The following is an 18,969-nucleotide window of genomic DNA, read 5'->3' as shown; positions in this document are numbered from 1 at the left end:
TGGTCTGCGGCGGTGGCCGCCCTTCTGGGCTGTGACTGCGGAGGGAGCTTCTTGGAATGTGAGGGCGAAAATGAGATACGCGACGCACCTGGAAAACGGCATAAACTTTAATAAAAAGACGGATCCGATTGCCAAGAGCCGTCCCCTGCCCCAGCGGCTATGTAGGCCTGCCTGTCGCCGCCGCCGTCGCGGGAGGCGGGGCTTCCCTTGGGCACTTGTCTGCCGGCTACAGCCCGGGGACTGAGGCGCTCAGCTTCTTTGGGAAGGGGGCTTCTTGGCGCCGGGGTAACCTTCAGCCCCGGCCGTCCCAAGGTTCAGACCCATTGCCTAGCGATAAGCCCATGCCAAGGCTTGACCAGCAGAGATGAGTACGTGGCGGGCCTGGGCTCCTCTTCATCTTTTAGTCTTTACCGATCCCAATATAATCTTAGGTTGTTGAGGAATTCCTGGTGTTTGTGTTTGCCTTATGCAAACAGTTCCTGGCCAGGGCTTTTCAAACTGGAAGTTGGCAGCAGTCTTTCATTTAACAAAGATTGAAGGCCCTTTGCTCCTTTGGAAACCTGACGGCCGCTCTCCAGGAGAGGTAGAGCTGCCCCTGCTTTTACCTGTGCTGACTGATGTTGAGGATTGCGCTGGGCCGCTGCAGCACAGGTGCAGGAGCAGGGCAAAGGGTGAGGTCCTGAGCCTTGGCTGCTCTGTGGTCAGCGTTTACCATGGAGGGCAAGGTGCATTCAGTCCACGCGTCACATGTCGCTCTTTCCGGTTGCAGAAGATAGCTCTGCTTGGGGGTTAAAGTGGGTGGCACTGATCCTGCCAGGGCTTGGTTTATGGCTTCTAGCCTTCTGCTGGCTTGGACTTCTGTAGTGGAAGCATAGATCCCCCTGAGTTGGTACTCACAGAAGAGATTTGCTCACCTCTTTCCCAACTGTAACCCAATTATCAACAGAGGAATGGTATCTTATTCTTTCCTCCAGCGTCTTTACCACAGTCTTGTAATTAGTATGTCTACTTGTTCATTTTCCTTCCCCCCCCTTTTATTGAGTGTTGGTACTGTATTTCTGCCATTTCTATCACCAGGGTCTAGTATATAGAAAGAAGTAAATAAATGGGGTCTATACCTACCCCCATTCCCATATGCTGGAAATGCCAGATAATATTTTGGTAACATCCCAGCTGTATATTTGCTAGTGGGAATTTACACAGGTCCAAATGACCAAAGCTGGTTTTGTGTACTTACCACTAGTGAGCCTGACTCTGGTGCTGGAAAAGTAGTACCTCCCTGATTTCTTCATTGACAATGAACAGGGGCCGAAGGCTGCTGGATCTCCTATCCATTTGAAGGTCTTGGGCTGCAGTTGGCATCGGGAATGATGTGGAACTGCCATATTCATGCTTGGCAGTGGCCCTAAGATCCTGGGGATCAATTTATGGGGCCGAACTGGATGCAGGAAATGAGGAGTGCCCTGCTTTGTGGCAGCCCCTCTCAGGAGCAACAATGGGACCAGACTCACAGATTGTGGTTCTTCACTGCCTGGCCCATCCTGATGAAATCTAGGCTAGAAGAGAAAGGCAGTCCCTTAACACATTTCCTTGTGAAGCTGGAGTGTTGAAAGAAATAGGTAACTGAAAAATCTCTTCTAGGCCCTAGCTACTATTCTTGAATCCTTTGGAATTCAAGAAAAACATGACCAAACAAATTTGCAACTAGCTCAGGGAGTAGTGTAGGTGGCAGCTGTTTTGTCGACACAAGACTGTTTACTTATCTCCCATTAGAGTCAGGGTACTGGCAATGCTAGGGAGAAAATTACACGGAAGCCACTGAAGGGGCTTATTATTTGTCAGTCGTGAGTTTGGGGTTACTGTGAGATAGGAATATAGAGAACAACTCTGATAGTGAGAAGGTTGGGAACTTCCTGGAGTGGATGTCATACCCAAAACAAGAGAGCTTGTGAACAGATGGAAAAGAAACCAAAAGACCCTCTCCTGAGGCTCAGCATACTCTGCTTTCCCAGGCTCCACACTATCAATAAACCTCCTTTGGTACCACCACCACTATCTGCTAGTATCAGAGCCTTTGTTCTCTTGTTCTCTGGGAGGCTTTGTAGGGACCCTCACCCAATTTATTTATTTATTTATTTTTGAGACAGAGTCTCACTGTGTCACCCTCAGTAGAGTGCCATGGCATCACAGCTCATAGCAACCTCAAACTCTTGGGCTTAAGCAATTCTCTTGCCTCAGCCTCCCAAGTAGCTGGGACTACAGGCATCTGCCACAATGCCTGGCTATGTATTTATTGTAGTTATCATTGTTGTTTAGTACCCCCCCCCGCCAGGTTCAAACCCACAGCCCAGGTGTATTGGCTGGAGCCCTAACTACTGAATTGCGGGTGCCAATCCTCCTCACCCGATTCTCATGAAGCTTTCTTTGGCCCCGGCGGCTGGGGTGCAGGATGCGGGTAAGCTGCTCTACAATACCCAGGCTTCGGATGAGATTTTCCCTTTGTAGCAGGGACTTCATCCGCTCCAGTTCCTCCTCTTCCACAATATCTTGAGGCTCCATGGTGTCCAGTAGTACTGGTAGCAGCTACAAGATACGTGAGAAATAAATGCAGAATCCCCAAGGATGAATCCCAAACCATCAGCAAGGATAGCTGTAGGACCCCTTCCCACTCTACCGCCATCCCTTCCCTGACCCTAGTGTAAGGTTCCCTTTGCTGTCCATTCTCTCACCTCCTGTTCCATAAGGTCAGATTCAATTTACTGATTAGGAACTCATCTCTCTTGTACAAGGGGAGGAGAGGACAGCAGAGATTCCCTTCTCTAGAAGTCCCAACCCATTTCCTGCAGAAAGATAAGAGCCACAAAACCTCTGACACCTCTTTCTCCCGGATGCGTTTCCTGTAAGCCAAGTGGGTGGAAAGTCCCCGGAGCCCTGCCCGGGATCGGCTCTTCTCCCCAGCTGATTCACCCTGGTTCTGCTCCCTATTGTCCTTTCGCCTCTTAGTGCCTGAGGTCTCTTGCTGTTCCTGCTTAAGGCGGATCTCTTCTAGCTGCTGCCTGGTGAGACACGGTGGCTTCAGACACTGGGAAAATTGCACTGGGGAGAAGGGGGTGGCGGGAAGTAGGGATAGGAAAAGAGTAGAAAGTTATGATCTGTTTTTGGAACTGGTGGGAGAGGAATGAGGAGGAAGATGGGAAACCTACTAAGCTGAAAGTCATTAAGAATCTGAAAGAATGTATCGCTTCAGGCCTTTTTCCTTAAATGTCTGGTCACTCTCCCGTTCCTGGGGAGCAATGCACCTGCAGGCTTTGTCCCCACCCCAGTGTTCTGAAGAGAATGCAGGCAGAGTACCTGGCACACTCCTCTCTGGCCTTGGAAGCAGCAGTCTCCTGGAAGAGGGAGCCATTGTGCTTGAAGAAGGGTGCATACTTCCCTGTGTCAGGCCCAGGGTAGATCCTCCGGTATCCTCCCAAGTGGGAGTCCTCATATCGCTCCTGGTCCAGCATTGCTGCATGCGATGACTCAATTTGTTCTCGCCTGTGGGAAACAAGCTCAGGGTGAGTCAGAGAAGGGCTATGAGAATGTCAGTAGGGAAAGGAAGGCCGGCTTAGGCTGAGACACTCCTGCTAGCTTCTTGGCCTCCTGGGCTGTCAAGATAGGAGACTCATCTTTGGCCAGTCCCAAGTGTGTAGCCATGAAAATAGGCTTGATTGGGCTGCGCCTGTGGCTTAGTGGGTAGGGCACCAGCCCCATATACCGAGGGTGGAGGGTACTGGCCCAGCCAAATTGCACCAACAATGAAAAAAATAGCCAGGCGTTGTGGCGGGTGCCTATAGTCCCAGCTACTACTCTGGAGGCTGAGGCAAGAGAATCGCCTAAGCCCAGGAGCTGGAGGTTGCTGTGACCTATGTGATGCCACAGCACTCTACCCAGGGCAATAAAGCGAAACTCTGTCTCTGCAAAAAAAAAAAAAAAAAATTAACTAGTGTGATGAAAATATGTCAAATGGTATATAAAACCAGTGTATGGTGCCCCATGATTGCATTAATGTACACGGCTATGATTTAATAATAAATAAATAAAAAAGAAAATAGGCTTGATTTTCAGAAATACGATTTTCATCCTAAGTATAGTGGGGTCCACTCGTAAGCTAGCTTTCCAAGTATCACAGTCTTTTAGGTTTTTGATTGTAAGAGTAACAATGTGCAATGCAGAAAACTTAGAAGAATAAAAAGATTAAATTTCCCATAATCTTACTGTGTAATTAGCATATGGTTATGAGCATTGACTTGAGGGCAGGACTTCCTGAGTTTGATGTTGGCTTTGTCACTCACTAGCTCATGTGTGCATTCTTCTTTTCTTTCTGTCTTTCTTTAAAGGAAAATCAGATTATACAACAATAATTTTAAATGTCTGGCTGGTATTCTAGTGCTGCAGTCCCCAAGTCCTGGGCTGCCTGTTAAAAACTGGGCTGCTCAGCAGGAGATAAGCAGCCGGCAAGAGAATCGCTTAAGCCCGAGTTTGAGGTTGCTGTGAGCTGGGACCCCACACACTCTACCCAGGGCAACAGCTTGAGGCTCTGTCTAAAAAAAATAAAAAAATTAGGAAGCAACAGCATTGGATACTCACAGGATTCTACTGAAAACTGTGCATGTGAGAGGTCTAGGCTGTGGCTCCTTATGAGAACCTAATGCCTGATGGTCTGAGGTGAGCCACAAAAAATGTTCTTTTTTTTTTTTTGTAGAGACAGTCTTACTTTATCTCCCTCGGTAGAGTGCTGTCGCATCACAGCTCACAGCAACCTCCAACTCCTGGGCTTAGGTGATTCTGTTACCTCAGCCTCCCGAGTAGCTGGGATTACAGGCACCCGCCACAATGCCCAGCTATTTTTTTTTTTTGTTACAGTTTGGCCGGGGCTGGTTTTGAACCCCCCACCCTCGGTATATGGGGCCAGCGCCCTACTCACTGAGCCATAGGTGCTGTCCTTTTTTAAATTTTTTATTTATTTTTTATTTTTTTGTAGAGACAAGAGTTTCACTGTACCGCCCTCGGTAGAGTGCTGTGGCGTCACATGGCTCACAGCAACCTCCAGCTCTTGGGCTTACGCGATTCTCCAGCCTCAGCCTCCCGAGCAGCTGGGACTACAGGCGCCCACCACAACGCCTGGCTATTTTTTGGTTAAGTTTGGCCGGGGCTGGGCTTGAACCCACCACCCTCGGTATATGGGGCCGGCACCCTACTCACTGAGCCACAGGTGCCGCCCTAAATTTTTTATTTTTTTTAGACAGAGCCTCAAGCTGTTGTCCTGGGTAGAGTGCTGTGGCGTCCCAGCTCACAGCAACCTCAAACTCGGGCTTAAGTGATTCTCTTGCCTCAGCCTCCCAAGTAGCTGGGACTATAGGGCCCACCACGATGCCCAGCTATTTTTTGGTTGTAGTTGTCATTACTCTTTGGCAGGCCTGGGCTGGATTTGAACCCTCCAGCTCCAGTGTATGTGGTTGGCACCCTAGCTGCTGAGCTACAGGCACCGAGCTACAAAAAATGTTCTTAAGGGCCAGGCATGGTGGCTCATGCCTGTAATCCCAGCAGGCGTATGCTGGGAGACCAAGGCAGGCAGATGGCCTGAGCTCACGAGTTTGAGACCAGCCTGAGCCAGAGCAAGACCCCAGCTCTAAAAAATAGCCGGGCGGCGCCTGTGGCTCAGTGAGTAGGGCGCCAGCCCCATATGCCGAGGGTGGCGGGTTCAAACCCAGCCCCGGCCAAACTGCAACAAAAAATAGCCGGGTGTTGTGGCGGGCGCCTATAGTCCCAGCTGCTTGGGAGGCTGAGGCAAGAGAATCGCGTAAGCCCAAGAGTTAGAGGTTGCTGTGAGCCGTGTGACGCCACAGCACTTTACCCGAGGGCAGTATAGTGAGACTCTGTCTCTACAAAAAAACAAAAAAAAATAGCCGGTTATTGGCTTAGCGCTTGTGGCTCAAGTGACTAAGGTGCCAGCCACATACACCTGAGCTGGTGGGCTCGAATCCAGCCAGGGCCGCCAAACAACAATGATGGCTGCAACCAGAAAATAGCCGGGCGTTATGGCCAGCGCCTGTAGTCCCAGCTACTTGGGAGGTGGAGGCAGGAGAATCGCTTGAGCCCAGGAGTAGAGGTTGCTGTGAGCTGTGATGCCACAGCACTCTACCCAGGGCGACAGCTTGAGGCTCTGTCTCAAAAAAAGAAGCTGGGTGTTGTGGGGGGCACGTGTAGAACCAGCTACTCGGGAGGCTGCAGGAAGAGAATCGCTTGAGCCTAACAGTCTGAGGTTGCTGTGAGTTGTGATACCATTGCATTCTACCAACAGCAACCAAGTGAGACTCTGTCTCAAAAAAAAAAATGTTCTTAATAGCTAATCAGCCCCAGGCTGCCTTCTTCTAGAGAAGGACTTTTACTCTCAGGAAATGGATTATAACTGGCTAGGCACTCACACCTGTAATCCCAGCTCTCTGGGAGGCCAAGGTGGGAAGATAGCTTGATCTCAAAATGAGACCAAGCTCAGCACCAATAGCTCAGTGGCTAGGGCACCAGCCACATATCCTGATGTCGGCAGATTAGGACCCAGCCAGGGCCTGCCAAACAACAGTGACAACAACAACAACAAAAATAGCCAGGCGTTGTGGCAGGTGCCTGCAATCCCAGCTCCAGACCAGCCTGAGCAAGAATGAGACCCAGTCTCTACTAAAAACAGGAAAATAGCCAGGTGTCATGGTGGGCGCCTATAGTCCCAGCTACTCAGGAGGCTGAGGTAGGTGGATCACATGAGCCCAGGAGTTCAAAGCTGCACTGAGCTAGGATGAAGCCAGTGCACTATGGCCTGGACAACAGCAAGACCCTGTCTCAGGGCAGCGCCTGTGGCTCAAGGAGTAAGACGCCAGTCCCATATGCTGGAGGTGGCAGGTTCAAACCCAGCCCCGGCCAAAAAAAAACATACACACACACAAAAAAAAAACCCTGTCTCAGTAAAAAGAACTAAATACACATCTGTAGCCCACCTGGCTTCTCGTGGCTGTGGGTGGCACTGGAAAAGCCGCTCCTTGACTCGCCGTTTGTCCTCCTCTATCACCTTCCTTTTGTCACATCCCCGGAGGTTGATAAGGGTCATGGCATCACAGAGAAGGGCATCCTTTACTTCTCGATCAAGGCGTGAGTCCGTGGTGAAGCTTGGAGAGTGGTTTACCTGCCAGGAGGAGTCATTATCCGCCCCCTTGGCGGACCTCCGAGCAGGCAGTCGTATTTCATAGGCCTAACTAGAGTGTCAAGGAGGGACATCCCCCTCTGGTGGCCCCAACCAAGGCAGTTGGATGCTCTGGTTTCCAAGTCACAGGGCTGTGCTGTAGAGACCTTCCGATTCACAGAATGGTAAGAGTAAATCAGATAGCCTGACTCTGCAGATACATTCTCCCTAAAGGCACAGCTCACATTAGGAACACTGGGGATAATCCCAAACCTGGATTCCTATGATAGAGACCAGAAACCACTAAGATCCCACCCATCCCAGGGCTTCCACAACCCCCATTCTCTGTTCCACCCCCAGTGTACTCCTACCCCAAGTGTCCTGTCAAGGAGGCCTCTGGACCTTGGTTTTGCAAAGCCCAGGAGATAACCCTCACCTCTAGCAGCCAGGGCTTCAGCTTGTGGTCCAGCAAGATGTCAAAACCAAGGATCTCAAAGCAGGCACATGTGCCTCCACTCAGATATTGGGGAAAGCAAGTTCGGTAGTTGTGGCGAAGAATAGAATGGGCAGAGATGATGGTTTTGATAATGATGTCCTCGATGTCCCCCCACAGCTCTCCAGGGTCATAGTTGTGCTCTTGTAGCCAATTGTTGAGTGTCGACAGCTTCCTGTGAGGCCCAGTGCTCAGACGAGGGCCAATTTCTATGCTGGTGGGGCCTCACTATGGCAGGAGCCTCCCTAGCACCTTAATTTCATGCCTGGGCCCTTAGGTTTTAAAGATCTACCAACATGTTGGAGTAGGGATTAGTTATCAGGGTGGAGTTTGGGGCTGCACTTAGAGCTCCAAAGTGCAAGCCCAGGTCAATGGTCTGTGAAGGCTGAGATTTCCTGGGCAATCACCCTTCCAAGAGCCAGGTTGGTTTCATGGGCCATTCAGACTGTGGGGCTAAGGGGCAGAGGAACCAGGAGAAAACAGAATAGGGAGTACCTCTTACTGCCCATAGCATCGTCCCGGACAAAATTTTCATTGTGCTTGTTGATAGCATAGTTAGTCAGGTGCATGCAGATATTATCCTGTGAAGAGAGTGGCCCTGTGGTCTCACACTACTTCCATGGAGCCTCCTCTCCAGCCCTTCCTCGACTTTTAATTACTCCCCCCTCTGCCCAGGATTGCTCGTTTCCTGTCCCTCTTCATCAGACTGTCCTTCTGAAAGATCTGTAGAAAGAAGGTACTGGGTACCTCTGGGTGATGATGTTTTTGTTGTTTCTCTGTCAATCAGCTTGGAGTACAGTGGCAAGATCATAGCTTACTGCAGCCCTGAATTCCTGGGCTCAATAAATTGTTCCACCTCAGCCTCCCAAGTAAGTGGGACTTCAGGTATGTACCACTGTGCCCAGCTAATTTTTTCATTTTTTGCAGAGATGAGGTTTTGCTATGTTGCCTAGGCTGGTCTTGAACTACTGGGTTTATGCCATCCTTCCACCTTGGTTTCCCAAAGTCCTGGGATTACAAGAGTGAGCCACCATGCCTAACCTTTTGTTTGTTTGTTAGAGACTAGGTCTTGCCATATGGCCAGGCTAGATTCAAATTCAAGTTATCCTCCTGAGCAGCTGGGACTATCAGCACAGGCCATACCAGGCTAGATGATGATTTTTTTCTCAGTCACCACCCACCAAATGCTCCCCTCGCAGCCAGGTGCTGCAGCTGTCACTGACTTCATTCCTTGTTCTTGGGTGACAGTGACAAACCCTCTGCCCATTTTATTTTATTTTTTGAGACAGACTTTCACTTGTCACCCTTGGTAGAGTGCCCTGGTGTCAAAGCTCACAGCAACCTCAAACTCTCGGGCTCAGGTGATTCTCTTGTCTCAGCCTCCTGAGTAGCTAGGACTATAGGCTCATGCTCAGGCTGGTTTCAAACTTGTGAGCTCAGGCAATCCACCTTGAGTGCCTCAGCTTCCTTGAGTGCTAGAATTACAGGCATGAGCTAGCATGCCCGGCCCTCTCTACCCAGTCTCTCTGTGGACCCTCAGCACACATGGCAGTGGAAGAGGAGAGGGTGCTTCCCTGCCCCTTACCAAGTTGTTATGGCTGGGCTCCACATAGGGCATGGTGGCAAAACGGGCCAGGCCCTCCTCGTACACGAAGATCCGAAGAGGGTCACAGGACGTGATTAGGACATAGATTCGCATGTCAAACTTGAAGCCATCAATGAGGAAGGGCTGAGAGCAGTGGGGCGTGAGGGAATAATAACACATTGAAGTGCTTACTGTGTGCCAGACACTGTTGAAAGTGCTTCAGACACATAACAACTCATTCAGTTTTTACAACAACCAGGTATAATAGTCACTGTTATCATTCCCTCTTAAATAAGGAAACAGGCACAGAAAGGGCAAGAAACTTGCCCAAGGTCACATATCTAGGAAGTAGAAAGCTGAGATTGGAACCCTCCAAGGGACAGGGATGGCAGAAAGGGCAGAAACCTGACCCTGACTTCCTCCTAGTGCTGGGGGTGAGGGACTGGGCCTGAGGCACCCTTCACCTTGGAAATGTATTGCTGGCAAATCATATGTTCTCCTGGCTTGATCTCCCGGGGATTTCGGGTGATGAAGATGCCACGTCCCTGACAGCCACTGTCTGGCTTGCAGATAAAAGTGCGGGTTTTTCGCTGACGACCGTAGCTCTGGAAGTCCCCATAGCTATACAGAGAGGGGGTGGTCAAAAGGTTTCTGTGCACTGTGGCTGTCCCAGGGCCCCAGAGAAGTCTTTCTGCTATCTAGTCTATGTTGTTCCTAGAGCACTCAGTCTCAGATCAGCAGAAATGCTATGGTCCACTTCATCCCCTGAGACATTCCTAGGCCCTGAGACCAGAATCTGAAGGGAACTAGAGGGTGGCCCCTTTCCTCCCAGGTATCTTGGCCAGGAGCCCAGCTCACTCACTCTGCTGGGAGGCACCAGGTGCGGGGGAAGATGTTGTACTCTGCTGGATAGAGTTTCTGCATGCGGTTGAGGTTCCGAGCCAGCAGATCTTTGCGGCAGATTTCTGTCATGCCGGGGAAGTGGTTGATTTTCTGAAATGGAGCCAGGTGGTTATCCTGTTCCCCAAAGTAAATGGCAGTTCCTAGAGTCCAGAGGAGGACTGGGGAGGTTAAAGGGAAGTCACAGTGGAAGGAAGTACTGTGCCTAGTGGCCTGAGGTTGAAAATAGGGAGGTCCCCACAGGCACTGAGAAACCCTGCTGATGGCTTCCACCCACAAACGTCCACACCCAGGTCAGCAAATGAGGGGCAGTGACATGGGTATACATTAGTGGGGACTCTGGGCCTTCCAGCTACCTCAAACATCCCTCAGACCTGCAGTATTAGTCCTAAAACAATAACTAATGCATGATAGCATAAAGCAAATAAGGAGAAGAAAACATTTCCCAAAAGACAGAAAAGAGAAGAGGAAACTAAGAACCAGGCCCAGGGAACGCAGGGCTTCGGTGCCAGAAGCCCCTCTGCTGTCCTGTATCCGTGATGGCTGAAAGGTTCTCTTCTGGCTCTCCCAACCACTGGCTGTGCTCACTATGTGTTGAAGCTCAGCGTCCTGGTGTCCTTATGGTGAGCCCTCAGTGAATGCTGCTGAGTGTTGCCACCCTTCTCTTATAGACACCTGTGTGCCTCTCCTCTGAAGCTTCCTAAGTACTGCTAGCACTTTCTGTCTTGGGTGCCTCACCAAAGACCAGTTGTAAGACAGGTTAAAGTCTCCACAACTCCTTTCCTGGTTTACCCCCCCAAATAAGCTTGCAGATCCTTTAAACTATTTTATTGCTAATTACCACAAACACCCAATTAGAGGATAATAAAAATAGCATGTGCCAGTTACCTTCTTACAGAGCCTGCTCTGTCTTTCCTAACTTTCTTGCTGCCAGGTAGGGCCCCACACTATCTCTGCAGGACAGAGGAGGGGCTTCTGGTGCGACGGCCCAGTATTCCCTGGGCCTGGGTCTTAGTTTCCTCTTCTCTTTTCTGTCTTTTGGGAAATGTTTTCTTCTCCTTATTTGCTTTGTGCTATCATGCATCAGTTATTGTTTTAGGACTAATCCTGCAGGTCTGAGGGATGTTAGAAGGTGGCTGGAAGGCCCAGAGTCCTGCTAGTGTATACCCATGTCACTGCCCCTCATTTGCTGACCTCAGCGTGGACGTGTGTGCATGGATGCCATGGCAGGGGTTCTCAGTATCTATGGGACTATTCAGCTGGCCCTGCTGTGAGCTCTGAAGCTGCCTCCCAGTCTACTCCCTAGGATGGGCTCGCCTGCCCTGGAGAGGACACCAAGCAGAGAGAAATAATGAGACAGGATGTCTCACCAGACACTTCCTCCAGATAGCAGAACTCCGGAGACCCAGGAGGAGACTATTTCCTTTGGAAAAGAAGACCTTGGGGGTAGTCTTTCCTGTTTGCACAGGGGACAGCCAAAAAGAGTAGCAGTGTCGAGTACCTGGGTGAGGGGGTGGGAGAGCCATTCTAGGGGCTCAGCCCTATGGGCTCTACAGCTAGAAGCTTGGTACCTGAAACCTCTTCATTTCCATGACACGCTCCAGTGAGACAGAGCAGTCTGTCCAGTACACAGTCCACTCTTCATCCTCCCCCACCTCCTTCAAGCCACACATTTGCGCTGCCCGACGCACTGTAGAGACAGAAGGGTCAGTTGTGCCAGCCTGGGCATTGGCACAAGCCCTGGAACTGTATGGATGGGTCAGGGAAGGTACAGATGTGACTGAAAAGCAGTTTGAAGAGGGAGGTCTTCTCACCTCAGCTCCTCACTTCAGTTACCATGTGGCAATTTCAAATTCATAGGGCTGTCAGGGCTCTTCCAAAATAGGAGGCAGAGAAAACTCAAGCTGGGCCCTCGGCTCTTGTCAGTCAGGAGTGCCTACAGCCTGGAGAGCTGACCAGGTAGGCAGGGTCACACTGGCACCTTGCACTTTCAGTGGTCCCATGCATGGATGCCAGAGGGGATGATAGGAGGGCATGAGGAGATGACTAACCCAGTTGACAAGTTTTTTAAAAAACTGTTGACATGGGCGGTGCCTGTGGCTCAGTGAGTAGGGTGCCAGCCCCATATACGGAGGGTGGCAGGTTCAAACCCTACCCTGGCCAAACTGCAACAACAACAACAACAAAAAAAATAGCCAGGTGTTGTGGAGGGTGTGTGTAGTCCCAGCTACTTGGGAGGCTAAGGCAAGAGAATCGCCTAACCCCAAGAGCTGGAGGTTGCTGTGAGCTGTGTGATGCCACGGCACTCTACCGAGGGCGATAAAGTGAGACTCTGTCTCTACAAAAAAAAAACTGTTGAAGTGCCTTCAAAGCTTCCTCGAAAAACCCATTTAACCCTGTCTCATCTCTCGTAAAATCTGGGATGAGTCGGGTATTGGTGGCTCTTGGATACCCTCTGCACCACTGAGACTGCCTGGAACAACAGTATCTCGGCTGCTAGTAGTGGAGCCTAAGGACACCCAGGAAGCTCAGCATAGGTTATAAGTCAGCCTGACAAGACCCAGGGGCTGGAGCCTGGCTGGAGGCCCATCCCTAGAGGAAGAGTGACAGCTGTAGCTACCCTCTTGCACAGGGGTCTTCAAACTTTTTAAACAGGGGGCCAGTTCACTGTCCCTCAGACCGTTGGAGGGCCGGACTATAGTTTATTCCGTTTTTTTTTTTGCAGTTTTTTTTTTTGCAGTTTTTGGCCAAGGCTGGGTTTAAACCTGCCACCTGCAGCATGTGGGACCAGCGCCCTACCCCTTTGAGCCACAGGTGTCGCCCCCGGACTATAGTTAAAAAAAAAAAAAAAAAAAACTATGAAAAAATTCCTATGCACACTGCACATATCTTATTTTGAAGTAAAAAAAACAGGAACAAATACAATATTTAAAATGAAGAACAAGTAAAGTTAAATCAACAAACTTATCAGCATTTCAATGGGAACTATGGGCCCGCTTTTGGCTGAGATGGTCAAAATGGTCCAGTTCCATATTTGTCACTGCTAGTGGTAACAAGTGATGCAAGTGTGTATTAGTTCTGAGACTGAGAGGAGGAAGGAGTTGAGAGACAGAGAGAAGGAGGGGAGTCGGAGAATGCCGCGCACATTCCACACATGCGCACTTTGGGCTGGGGAACAGTCTGCTGCTAAGCAGGACAGGCAGCGGTGGCAAAAACATGGCAAAAACACGGCAAAAACACGGTCCGCCGGATAAATGTCCTCAGAGGGCCGCATATGGCCCGCGGGCTGTAGTTTGAGGACCCCTGCTCTTGCACATGGTAGTGCAAGTGACTGGCTGGGCGCTTACCACTCTCATACTTGCAGTTGGTCAGGTTGATGGCCAGGGGTCTGGAATGGAGGAAGAGCATAAATTAGGCAGAGTGGAAGGGAAGGATGGCACTGTTGAAGACACAGCCAACAAATTCATTGCACAATTGAGTTTCTCTAGAATCCACTTAAAGGAAAGATCAGGGTGATATAAATGGATTGAAATTCCAAACTGAGCCAGCCCAAATGGTTCTGAATTTTGTTTTCGTTTTATCAAAAGGTTAATGTTGGGGTGGCACCTGTGACTCAGCGGGTAGGGCGCCGGGCCCATGTACTAAGGGGGTGGTTCGAACCTGGCCCGGCCAAACTGCAACAAAAAATAGCCGGGCGTTGGGGCGGGCACCTGTAGTCCCAGCTGCTCGGGAGGCTGAGGCAAGAGAATCACCTAAGCCCAGGTGTTGGAGGTTGCTGTGAGCTGTGATGCCACAGTACTCTACCAAGGGCGATAAAGTGAGGCTCTGTCTCTAAAAAAAGAAAAGGTTAATGTTGGTCCAGCATTTCCTTTTCTCTGGCTAAAGGGAAGACCTTAGATTCCAGCCCCCAAGTACTGAAAGGAGGCCTGGAGGTGACTGACTGGGCCCTTCCAGTTGAGGGCATTCCGGGAATGGTTACCTGCGTTTCCGCCTTCTCTTTCTTCTCCCAACTTCTAAGTCATCTGGGGCTGCGATTTTCTTTGGAATTTTCGTGGCTATAATGGATAAGGGACTCTTATTCTCAAATGCTGCATAACCCTTTGAGAACGCCTGCTGTGGGGGGCTGGATGGGACCCGAGCTTCCTCTTTAATGCACTCCTCCTCAGATTCCTCTTCCTCAACATACTCCTCCTCAGATTCGCTGGTCTTACAGGTATTCGGTTCCATCCTCCTAGATTCTAGGGAGGGTGTGGGAAGGAATGTCAGCCTCCCTCCAGGCCAGAGGCCTGCAGGAGCCCACCCCACGGCCTGGATTCCTGCGTTTGAGGAAATGGCGCCTCCCCTGCAGAACAAAACCGCCTGGTGCGGAGTAGAATGTATCCAAGCAGTGGGGTGAGTGGGATGCCCAGTCATCTCAGGGCCGCATGACGCAGGGCGCGCCAGTTGTGGACACAGCTGCAGAAGCATGGCCGAGGCAGGAGGAGGGCGGCTGGGAGCGCCAGGTGACCTTTGCTTTGAAATGCGTGCACAACTGAAGACCAAAGGTCCCTAGGCGGCCCCTTCCCTGCCCCAGGCCTCGGTTTCCCCATGTGTACACCCTGAGGGCCAGGCTCGCGGTGGCTGAGACCCGGGCTCCGACGGCGGACACTGCCCACCGAGTTCCGAGGAGAGCTGAGGGGCTGCAGGGCCCGCCACTAGCGGCCGGGGGCTGAACTCCGCTGGTCGCTCATGTCCGCCCTGCGCCGGCTCCTGCTCTCCCGGGCTTTGCTAGGGGTCCGGGGCCGCCTCCTTGCTCCTCCGGACCGGCTGTCCCCGCCGATCGCCAGGGGGAGCCCGCTCCCCCCCGCCCACTCCCCGCGCAGAGATCCCGGCGGCGGCGGCGCCAACTCCAGCGAGCCCCGGCCGCCGCCGCTGCCGTCGCCATGGACACAAGGGCGCTCCCGTCCCATTGGAGCGGCGTTCTGGGGGCGGAGCCTCCAGGAAGCCACGCCTCCGGGCGGGTGGGCGCGTTCTCCCCTGGGCTGGTCGCGAGACCGGCTGCTTGCGGTATGTTGCGGTACTTGTTGTCCTCCGGCTTCAAGCCGACTTGAACCACCGCCCCCACCCTACGCTGGCCTGAACCCGCCGGCCAAGGAATTTGGCTAAGCCGATGTTCAAGTCAGTCTTTACTAGCTGCCGTGAGCTCAGCCTGCACTCTAGAGAAACAACCGTGATAAGACCACGCCTTCCAAGTTCTGACGGCAGAGGCGTGGACAGCGCCATTCACTGAGAACAGCAAAACGCGCGGTCTCAGGGCCTGTTCGCTGCCGCCTCCTCCTCCTGGCATCCTCACCCACTTCGTCCAACTTCTGCTCGCCACCTCCACCCAACTCAGCCCAACTTGACAGTCTAACAGGGCTGCCTGATTACATTTTTCACTCCATCCATCCCATCGAAGCCTGAGTACTCTGCCTTAAAATTAAATCTGCTGCTCTGCAATTTATCTTCATTTATTCATTTAAAAAAAATTTTTTTGAGACAGTCTCACTTTGTCACCCTGAGTAGAATGCTATGGCGTCACAGCTCACAGCAACTTCAGACTCTTGAGTCCAAGTGATCCTCTTGCCTCAGCCTCCAAAGTAGCTGGGACTACAGGGGCTCACCACAACACCCAGCTACTTTGAGAGACAGGGTCTCACTCTTCCTCAGGCTGGCCTAGAACTCCTAAACTCAAGTGATCCACCTGCCTCAGCCTCCCAGAGTGCTGGGATTATAGGCATGAGCCACTGCATCCGGCCCTGCTCTGCAATTTAGTATTCTTCCAGGTTTGCCATTACATTAACTCCAAACCCCCTTAGCACATGAGGCCCTGCCCACAGCAAGCAAAGAGGTGGGAAGCTGTTGTCTGTGTCATATTCCTACTATGCTCAAGGGCTGCGAGTACAAGGGTCCCCTACACGGCCCATGTTCAAGCTTAGAAAAAGGCTTCACTCCAACTCCTCTTCTTTCACACCTGTAATCCCAGCACTCTGGGAGGCTGAGGCCAGTGGATTGCTTGAGCTGAGGAGTTTGAGACTAGCCTGAGCAAGAGCAAGACCCCATCTTTACTAAAAATAGAAAAAACTAGCTGGGGCTCGGTGTCCGTAGCACAGTGGTTGCAGTGTCAGCCACATACACTGAGGCTGGCGGGTATGAATCCAGCCCGGGCCAGGTAAACAGCAATGAAACTGCAACAACAACAACAAAAAAAAAATAGCCAGGCGTTGTGGCAGGCACCTGTAGTCCCAGCTACTTGGGAGGCTGAGGCAAGAGAATCGCTTAAGCGCAAGGGTTTGAGGTTGCTGTGAGCTGTGAGCTGTGATGCTATGGTACTCTACTGAGGGCAACATAGTGAGACTCTGTCTCAAAAACAACAACAGCATCAACAAATCCCCTTCTTGAAGATTTACAAAGCATGTAAATAGCTGAGAAGTACCACCATAAAGAAAACCATTTGACTTTTCTCCTCCATTTTTTGTAAAACATTTGGGTCAGGAAAGGGAGAAACAGAAAATCCTGGTATCTGGCTCATCACCTTGGACACCAAATCCACTTTGCTGTAATGGTCACCTGAACTTCCTTCAGAGAGCAAACCAGTAAAAAAAGTGTGTCATTGGTGCCCATATATGCAAAAGCTTGCAGAAGGAAGCATTAAGCTAAAATTATTACAATTTGCCAAAAACATGAGGGTGGCCAAGCATTTCTGATAGAATGTTAAACTGTTTTTCTTTATTTCCTTTTTTTTTTAGACAGTCTCACTTGGTCACCCTGGTAGAGTGCCACGGCATCTTAGCTCACAGCAACCTCAAACTCTTGGGTTCAAGCAATCCTCTAGCCTCAGTCTCCTAAGAAGTTGGGATTACAGGCATGAGCCACTAGGCCTGGCCATAAACTTTTTTTTTTCTTGTTTTTGGCTGGGGCTGGGTTTGAACCTGCCGCCTCCGGCATATGGGGCCAGCATCCTATTCCTTTGAGCCACAGACTCTGCCCTCTTGTTGTTTTTTAAAGACAGAGACTCAAGCTGTTGCCCTGGATAGAGTGCTGTGGCATCATAGCTCACAGCAACCTCCAACTCAGGTTCAAGCAATCCCCTTGCCTCAGTTTTTCTATTTTTAGTAGAGACAGGATCTCGCTTTTTGCTCAGGGTGGTCTCAAACTCATGAGCTCAAGCAATTCACCCACCTCAGCCTCCCAGACTGCTAAGATTACAGGTGTAAGCCACCTCACCTGGCCACTGTAAGCTGTTTTTCTTATAAAATTAGGCAGATGGGTGAGGTGGCTCACATCTGTAATCCCAGCACACTGGAAGGCTGAGGTGGGAGATCTTTTGAACTCTACAGTTTGAGACCAGCTGGGACAACATAGCAAGATCTCATCTCTAAAAAAAAATTTTTTTTAGCCGGGCATGGTGACTCACATCCTTAATCTCTGGAAGGACCAGGCGGGTGGACTGCTTGAGCTCAGGAGTTCAAGACCAGCTTGAGCAAGAGTGAGACCCCATCTCTAAAGATAGCCGGATATTGAGGCTGGTATGTATAGTACCAGCTACTTGGGAGGCTGAGGCAAGAGGATCACTTGAGCCTAAGAATTTGAGGTTGCTGTGAGCCATGATGTCATAGCTCTCTACTAAGGGCAACAAAATGAGATTCTGTCTCAAAAAAAAAAATTTTTTTTTTTTAATTAGCTGGGCATGGTAGGTGCATGACTGCAGTTGCAGCTACTGCTGAGCCTAAAGTGGGGTGAATTGCTTGAGGCCAGTTCAGGGTTACAGTGAACTATGATTGCCACCACTGTCTGTACTCCAGCCTGGGTGACAGAGTGAGGCCTCTGGGATTATGGGTGCATACTCTGTTTTATCCTAATAAGACTTTGTGGTCAGGTGTGGGTAGCTCACATCTGCAATCCTAGCACTCTGGGAGACCGAGGCGGGTGGATTGCCTAAGCTCACAGGTTCAAGACCAGCCTGAGCCAGAATGAGACCTCATCTCTAAAAATAGCCAGGCGTTGTGGCAGGCACCTGTAGTCTCAGCTACTTGGGAGGCTGAGGCAAAAGAATCCCTTGAGCCCAAGAATTGGAGGTTGTTGTGAGCTGTGATGCCAGGGCAGAGGGCAAAAAAGTGAAACTCTGTCTCAAAAAAAAAAAAAACACAAAAAAACTTTGTTACATCTTTTGGAATATAAAACCTCTGACTAAAACTAGTTTTGGCAGGGTGTCTTGGCTCACACGTGTAATCCTAGTACTCTGGGAGCCTGAGGTGGGAGGATTGCTTGAGCTCAGGAGTGCCAGACCAGCCTTAGCAAGATTGAGACCCCATCTCTGCTAAAAATAATAAAAATTAGCCAGGTATTGTGGCGAGTGCCCCAGTCCCAGCTACTTGGAAAACTGAGGCAGAATGATGGCTTAAACGCAGGTTTCTGTGACCTAGGCTGAGGCCAAGGCTGTCTAGCCTGTGTGACAGAGTGAGTCTCTGTCTCAAAAAAACCCTAAAAAACAACTCTTTTAAGTTTCATGTAGGCCTGGACAAAGGGAGCTTAGGCAGAGCCAAGGCCCACATTTTGAGAGAGGAAGAGCTGACATTTCTGTGAAGAGAGCCCTCTTAACCAGCAGCAGCACCCACCTCTGTTGAGCCTGTGTGACCCCCCCAACCCTGTAAGCAGTGACTCTCATGCCCTCCAGATGTTTGGAACAGGAATGGTGGCAACAGTCATTTCCGTTGGAGCTACACCCAAGGATTCTTTTACTTCTGTTGTACAACCAAT

The 18,969-nt window shown here is 50.6% G+C and overlaps 1 protein-coding gene across 5 annotated transcripts; it reads right to left on the bottom strand.

Moving 5' to 3' along the window:
* Positions 1-28: 28 nt before the first annotated feature.
* TTLL13 (tubulin tyrosine ligase like 13) lies at positions 29-14,969 on the bottom strand. 5 transcript variants are annotated; one of them, XM_053581881.1, is made up of 15 exons: positions 14,847-14,969; positions 14,171-14,429; positions 13,539-13,579; positions 11,763-11,881; positions 10,154-10,284; positions 9,756-9,912; positions 9,292-9,435; positions 8,202-8,287; positions 7,650-7,881; positions 7,032-7,216; positions 3,352-3,537; positions 2,867-3,056; positions 2,404-2,583; positions 1,238-1,556; positions 29-858 (listed from the first exon to the last, which is right to left on the bottom strand). In XM_053581881.1, exons 2-15 carry the CDS (start codon positions 14,416-14,418, stop codon positions 602-604), a joined length of 2,475 nt encoding a protein of 824 aa, XP_053437856.1. In that variant the 5' UTR covers positions 14,419-14,429; positions 14,847-14,969; the 3' UTR covers positions 29-601. The 5 variants fall into 5 exon arrangements, 4 of the variants coding, with proteins under 4 accessions (XP_053437856.1, XP_053437855.1, XP_053437857.1 ...); XM_053581880.1 differs by lacking the exon at positions 14,847-14,969 and having other exon boundaries at positions 2,876-3,056; positions 14,171-14,658; XR_008378260.1 differs by lacking the exons at positions 29-858; positions 14,847-14,969 and having other exon boundaries at positions 1,512-1,556; positions 2,730-3,056; positions 14,171-14,658.
* Positions 14,970-18,969: the final 4,000 nt, after the last annotated feature.

This window comes from Nycticebus coucang, chromosome 2 (genome assembly GCF_027406575.1).
Source record: "Nycticebus coucang isolate mNycCou1 chromosome 2, mNycCou1.pri, whole genome shotgun sequence".
Classification (NCBI taxonomy): Eukaryota; Metazoa; Chordata; class Mammalia; order Primates; family Lorisidae; genus Nycticebus; species Nycticebus coucang.
This window is presented reverse-complemented; position numbering and strand designations above follow the sequence as displayed.

Bases quoted from the DNA above. Each gene is read 5' to 3' on its own strand.
- TTLL13 (XM_053581880.1), bottom strand. From the start codon at position 14,658: ATGCTTCTGCAGCTGTGTCCACAACTGGCGCGCCCTGCGTCATGCGGC. The intron at 9,913-10,153 runs GTGAGTGAGCTG...CTCTCTGTATAG, and splicing joins ACCTGGTGCCTCCCAGCAGA to CTATGGGGACTTCCAGAGCT. The intron at 7,882-8,201 runs GTACTCCCTATT...TGGGCCTCACAG, and splicing joins GATGCTATGGGCAGTAAGAG to GAAGCTGTCGACACTCAACA.